At 30.3% G+C, this 7,398-nt stretch overlaps 1 protein-coding gene across 1 annotated transcript; it reads left to right on the forward strand.

Moving 5' to 3' along the window:
- Positions 1–613: 613 nt before the first annotated feature.
- Positions 614–6,826, forward strand: LOC109594936 (activin receptor type-2A). Its single transcript, XM_049964253.1, has 10 exons — positions 614–907; positions 958–1,154; positions 1,769–1,925; positions 1,984–2,117; positions 2,287–2,445; positions 2,501–2,723; positions 2,780–2,969; positions 3,031–3,286; positions 3,345–3,529; positions 3,587–6,826. The coding sequence occupies exons 1-9, from the start codon at positions 853–855 to the stop codon at positions 3,522–3,524; spliced, it is 1,551 nt and encodes a 516-aa protein (XP_049820210.1). The 5' UTR covers positions 614–852; the 3' UTR covers positions 3,525–3,529; positions 3,587–6,826.
- The last annotated feature ends 572 nt before the right edge of the window (positions 6,827–7,398 follow it).

Genomic DNA, 7,398 nt, shown 5'->3' on the forward strand with positions numbered 1-7,398 from the left:
ATGAGATAACTTCAAATATCGACATAAACGAAATTTCCGATCATTGTCGATTCTTCAAAAAACTATTGGATCGTGTGTGTCTGGTGGATTCAATTGTGGAAATATTTTTAATACTGCACTAATATTCCACTTTTGTGGTGGACTTTGTATTAAATAAAAATGTATTTCCAGTTTAAATTACTATAACAAAATGTTCATTGTTAAAGAATTAAATCGTGCAGTTCCTAATTTGAATACTTCAACAAATATTAGATGTGATTTAAAAAATTTACCTTGCGGCGTAAATTTACATGACGTAAATAAAAATGAAATATTGTTTTTGTTTCATTTGTTTTTCTCTAAACTTGAAAATACTATTAAAAGTGACAATGTTGTGTGTAACAACATCAGCATATTTGAATTCGATAGTATGATCACGTCTTTTTATATCTACACAAACTGCAACATTACCGAATATTTTATTTAATACTCTATTCTATTATATATTTAAAAAAATTAACTAAGGAGACGAATGTTGGTGACACTGTTTCGTTTCCCAAGCATTTTCTAGGGAATTTCGTCATATTTATGTTGGTAGTGTGAAGGTGGAATGTGATGCAGAAGATTGAATAAATCTCCGTTTTATTTGTTTATATGATGTTATCGGGAAATTTTGTGGTTTCCTATGAATAATTCGCAGTGTTCGTGGTTACGAATCTGGGAAAACTTATACACACACTTCATATCGATTTAATGACCTTTAAATATCTTGACCTGGGTTAAGTTATCCATGTTTGGTTTAAAGCAAAATAAAACGCAGAACTATTTTTCACATTACAGAGATTCGCTCAGTTTTAATAGTTAATAAACGAAATGAAGTCTATGTATTATCGAACTTTATATACGATTTTACTTCTAGTTATTAATGGTAAACAATAAGACATACAGCATGAATGAATCCTAATATGTAAATTCTAGATCATACTATTGAAACCGCACTTCAAACCGATGTGAGTACGAAAACGATACAATGTGAATTTTATAACAAGACTGTTTGTCCTGGACCTTCATGTCCACAAACTGAAACATGTGTTGAACCCGAAGAGGGCAAGCGAAATCATTGTTTTGTTGCATGGACTGTTCTTGACAATGGGACTTTGGATTTACATATTAAGGTAACATATTTTATTACACTTAACTGACTAATGATGTGACAAAATAAAAGGCATATTCCTTATAATACTTATATAAGTGATGTTTGTTAATAATTTCAACTAAAATCTATGATTGAATAATTCAATGAAACACATAAAATTACTACTTATTTTGAAAATTATTTTCTTTTAAATAAAAGTTGCTTTATAAAGAATTTTAATTTAACATAATGACAATAACATTAAAATTTCAATTAAAAGCTATGAATTTATTGTTTATATGAAGCTTCACATATAATTACTACTTAGTCAATTGATTTAAAATAAAAGCTACTTTATAACAAACAGTTCATTTAAACAATTTGAATTTTTAATAATATTAACATAAAATTGTTTATTTAATTGGCCCAAAACATTTGCAATAAAAAAATATAAAAGATATATGCATGTAAAAATTTTATTTGCACTAAATTGCAGAAATCATTATTTAAACATCTACGTTTTATTATTTATATAATGAGTATTTTCTACCCATTTATATAGAAACTTATTTTAGTGGAGTCTACCAATATAAACATCTATAAAATACGTTATAAATGTTTTATCTGAATAATTAAATACAATATAATTTGCAGGGATGTTTCATGAATTCAGAAGAGTGTTATGACAAATCTGAATGTGTTGAAAGAACCTACAAAAGTTCAATGCCATACTTTTGTTGTTGTGAGGGCAATAATTGTAATGCCAATTTTACATATAATCCAACACCAACTGAACGTCCAACGCCTAGTCGTATGTCTATATAAATGTTTTTTTTTTAAGTTTATTAATTTTTTTTTTTTAATTTTAGCTGTAATACCGCCACCTGCGGAATCAACATGGGTGCCAGTTATAATTGCTGTGTCAGTAATATTTTTTGTTGTAATTATAACTGTTACTGGTGTCATAATATATTTGAAAAGAAATAAACATTATTTCCATGGGGTGAGTAATTCATATTTTCCGTTTATGTTCCTGTAATTTAATTGAATATTTATTTCATGCTTTCAACAGTGGGGTGTAAGTTTTTTATTATATCATTTAAATTGTGATTAAAATATCGACTTTACATTTATTTTAAATAAACGTGTATAAAATTGAATTGTTATTTCAGTTGCCAACATCAGAGCCAAATGCAATGCCTCCACCGTCTCCATTTCTTGATAACAGACCAATCCAGCTTCTCGAAATTAAAGCGAGAGGCCGATTTGGAGCTGTGTGGAGAGCGCAATTCAAAACCGAAGAAGTCGCGGTGAAAATTTTCCCAATACAGGTAAAAATCTAAAGATTAAACAATGATTGCCTGTTAACGCGTAATTTAATTTTAGGATAAACAATCGTGGGTGACTGAACAAGAAATATTCAAACTGCCGTACATGAACCACCCGAACATATTGCATTATATTGGTGTGGAGAAACGAGGCGAAAATCTCCAAACCGAATTCTGGCTTATCACGGCGTATCACGACAGGGGATCGTTGTGTGATTTTCTTAAAGCACACACCCTCACATGGACCGAATTGTGTCGCATAGCCGAGACAATGTCGAGAGGTAAATGTCCGCATTTATTTATCGATTTAATTGTTTAAATGATTTGTTTTGATCAGGTTTGATGCATTTGCATGAATCAATACCGGCGGAACCCGCAAAACCGGCGGTGGCACACAGGGATTTCAAGAGTAAAAACGTGTTGCTCAAAAGCGACATGACCGCATGCATCGCCGATTTCGGTTTGGCCATCGTCTTCGAGGCTGGCAAATCATGCGGCGACACGCACGGCCAAGTGGGCACCAGGAGGTAAATTCAAACAGTCTTACACAACTGGACTATACTAAACGATGTGGATATTTTTTTACAGATACATGGCGCCGGAGGTGCTGGAGGGAGCCATAAACTTCACGCCGGACGCTTTCCTGCGCATTGACATGTACGCGTGCGGCTTGGTGCTTTGGGAGCTGGTGTCGCGTTGCGTGGCCCAGGAGGGCACTGTGCCTGAGTACCGCCTACCGTTCGAGGAGGAGGTCGGCCAGCATCCCACCCTCGAAGACATGCAGGAGTCCGTGGTGCAGCAGAGGGTCCGTCCCAACATCCCGGACCACTGGAGGAGGCACCCCGTAAGGATTGTTTTCCTATTACTGTTTCATTTATTACAGTTACTACTTTTAACTTTAGGGACTTGCTGCTTTGTGCGACACGATGGAAGAATGTTGGGATCACGACGCGGAGGCCAGACTTTCGGCTTCGTGCGTCATGGAACGGGTGATGATGCAAACTAAATATCAACCCCAAACCATGTCGTGGCGTATCGAGAATGAAAACCAATCGTCGCCACTCAAGGAGAACAGCATGTAGGACTTGTAAGTTTGTTACCAATTTTTGAAATTGTACAATGCACACCTCAATGTTTATTACAGAATGACAGCTGGATATGAGGAATCCGTACCTGCATTGCTATAACAGTACCTGCGCAAAGCAGATCGTGTCTTAGTTACCACACTTGCCTATGTTCAAACTACATATACAGAAAAAATAACATATTTTCGGTATTATTTAACGGGCCACGATAGTTGACCGAGCAAATCCATTTATACAATATTTTATATCGGATTTCAGCAGTATTATTTATTGAAAATACGAATAGCATTGATCTCAACGCTAGTTATATTTTTTGCCGAGATTTTGGCTACGTAGTTTTAATATTCAGTGTACAAATGAAGTAAGGAGTTTTACAGGCACGACGAATATTTATGCAATGTGTCGGTAACGTTTATGCCACATTGAAACAAACATCTGGCACAGGTTATTATACCTAGATTAGTTACAATTTTTCCGAATGTTACAGTACTATTTAACTGACATAAAGCATATCAAGATACAGTTTAAACAATTTTCAATTGCAATAATGTTTCAAACTCAATTAATCATTAGTTTCTCACATATTGTAAGAGTTAATTGTTAAATTGATTTCATTTAAAGATAATTTTATGGAAGAATTAAATCTTAATAAGTTTTTTTGGCTACATATTCATAACTTTTTGTACTTTCTTAATAAGTTGATTACATATCATTATACTTTACTATTTTAAAATCGTGCCAAACACTACAACTCAATTAAATTTCTATTGGCATAATTTACATATCGAAATGAGGAAGTATAAATAAATTTGGTGATTTAATACCGCATATCGTGATAAGAGAAGGTCTAAAATTGAAATTGAAATGTGCAATTGGTTTATTTAATGTGCCAAAGTTAAAGGAAAAATAGTCTGATAATAATTAACAATCATTTTTTTACATGCAGATGAATTTATTAAATAAACAATTACAAATAATACTGCTAAAATCTGGTATAATTTCCGTACCGATGTGCCAATAGACAGTGAAACTGATTTTTATATGAAATGTAAATAATAAACCACCATTTAATAGTGTGGAGTTCGGGACACTAACAATTTATTTATGTTGTATGGTTGTAAGTATTCTTTTTTATTTATATATTAACTATATATTCATAAGGATTGGTTAGACTGTATCTGTATAGTTTTATTTATCAACAGTTGTCCATTTACTGGTATTTAAAATCATGAAATTATCACAGAAAATAGGAAATTCGACGACACTATTTTGCAACGAATTTATTAAGCGTTTGTAATATTAGAATAAAATTGGACTGAACGTTGAAATTGGGACTATATTCTTGAGAAAAACTCTAGTTCTGAATTAACTGGATATTATAAAATCTGTTTTGATTTATTTGCAATGATATTTTTTAAGTGTCTTCTTAAATTGACTGTACAACAGAACTTCTAAACTCGATTTAAGGAAATACTTTTTACACCTCCAAACAATACCCATGGAATTATCTGGTATTAAACTGTAAAATTTTACTTAGAATCTGTGTCTTCAATTTGCCCTCAATTGTATCTTCCGTTTCCTGTAAGGTTTAATGCCTGCATCCGTTATGGAAACGTAACTGTGTTCTTCGTATGCATAGAAATTGTAAAAAATAAAATAGAAATATAGGACAAATAAGTAACATTAGAATTACGCAGTGTTAATAGAATTTTCCGATATTAATAAAGAATCTAATTATGCCACTTTTATGACAATTACTTAAGTTGTAGCTATTGTGAATGGCTCTCTAAACAATACATAATTGCCTAAGGTGACATCTCATAGTACAATAAATCATTGCAAATGTGACGTAAATGTGAAGTTCCACCGGGTTGTTTCAAATGATATCGAAGTAGTCGATATTGTTAAACTTGGTGTCATATTTTACCATAAATATATCTACTAACACTAATTCTATTCCTTGTAGGATTGTGCCATGAATATTTTCTAAACCTTAACATATAGATGTAGTAATAAAAGATTATACATATATTTCATTTATAGATAATATAGTTTTGGGCAAAAATATAAATTATATACAAAGTTCAAAGCAAAATTCTTCAAAATTTAAATCATATGTATATTGGGAAATATATTTTGGTCTTTGTAGAATGTATTGAAACATATTTTTGCTTTAAGATTGACTAATTTTGCTCAATGCTATGTAGTTATATATTCGAGATTTAAAATTTGTGCAATTAACTGTTAAGTTTATATAAAAGTAAATTATATTTTTCATAAATATATCCATTTTAGAATATATGAAAGATAACAGTGTACAGTTTTTCTATTTGTTATATATGCACCAGTAGATCTGGTAAATATTTTTTAACTTGTTAAATTTATTTTTTTTAGAAAATGTTAAAATTTTAAAAAATACAATTGGAGTGACATTTAAAAAAATTCTAGGCATTTTGTAGTATTGAAAATTACGAAGACTGATAATTGGACATATTTAAAAAGATATTTTCATAAATTAAATTTCATCACATTGGCGTAAATATTGTAAAAAATTACTATTGGATAAATTTTAATTAGATCATGCATTTCTTTAAACAAAAAAGCAGAACGATTTTTGAAACTGGATTCTCAGGTTAATGCGTAAAATCTTGCCAACTTCTTACTTTTAGATTTAGTTTGTTTTATCCTATTACCACTACCTCCAATAATGTTTTAATATTGTAATTAGTGCTTTTGTGTGGACGTAACATTTAACACCATTATTTTGTTTGTACTGAAGTATGGTGATAAACAACACATGGATATTCTTATAGCATGGTATTTTTTCATAGAACTTGACCGGAAGTATTTTAGTAGTGAATATGACAATATAAAAAACTGGCAAAACATTAATAAAAGACGATTGACAATTAATATACCATGTCTATGATATATTCTGTGTGTTGGAATGTTTGTATATATGATTAGTTTGTTTAATATAGTTATGATACATATCACTAACATTTGTTTTACCATTATTCATTTTATTTATGTAAAAAAGCAGTTCAAATAGTATTATGTTAATCAAAATTATTAATTGTTTTCCTTGAACGGATGGCGATTGATCATTTCGATTTGCGTAACATATATATACAAAGTACAACATGGTTAAACCATTGCATTCCTCTATTAACAAAAACATAATTGTCATTTTTAATCTTTTTACAGCGTTCATTTTACTGTATACCTTGTATAAATGTAGTTTTAGTTGTGTATTCAGTTCTGATTTTTATGTAGAAAATATATTCGTATTAAGTACATTAGTGGAATTTTTATTAATTATAAATAACGATAGTGTTAGTCGTAAACAATATAATAGGTATAAAGAATGAGAAGGTAAAGTGAAAGACTTATTAATAATGATATGCTTTATTTAGATTTCTATTCATATAATATTAATGACACAAAGTATACAAGGCCTCAGCATTCCAAGTTAGAATAAATGTAAAAACATGTTTTAATCAACTCTGATTAAATTACAGGTTACAAGTCTAAAACTGAAAACATGTAAAGTTTGTGTTTATTTGAAAAATAGTGTAAACGGATTGTTATTTAAATAATATGTCTACTCTATATACATTTGTACAACGTCGTAAAACCTAGAAACCAGGAAAAAAGTATACAATAAAAACATAATAAATCGATCAGCCAATTTTTTGAACTTCAATCTTCAAAGATATACACCAAGATAAACTAATTTTATTAAAGGGACGAATATATATTTTTTTATTTTAAGGCTAGAATATTTAGTTTAACAACACAGATCCTTTTACCTCAACAATTTAATCCTTACTGTTTTGGTCTCTTTCACTTTGTTGGTCATAATGTATAT

The sequence above is a fragment of the Aethina tumida genome, chromosome 3, assembly GCF_024364675.1.
Source record: "Aethina tumida isolate Nest 87 chromosome 3, icAetTumi1.1, whole genome shotgun sequence".
Classification (NCBI taxonomy): Eukaryota; Metazoa; Arthropoda; class Insecta; order Coleoptera; family Nitidulidae; genus Aethina; species Aethina tumida.

Coding starts and splice junctions, on each gene's coding strand:
- LOC109594936 (XM_049964253.1), top strand. CDS start 853: ATGAAGTCTATGTATTATCGAACTTTATATACGATTTTACTTCTAGTT. Junction 908..957: donor TTTACTTCTAGTTATTAATG/GTAAACAATAAG, acceptor TGTAAATTCTAG/ATCATACTATTGAAACCGCA. Junction 3,287..3,344: donor ACCACTGGAGGAGGCACCCC/GTAAGGATTGTT, acceptor TTTTAACTTTAG/GGACTTGCTGCTTTGTGCGA.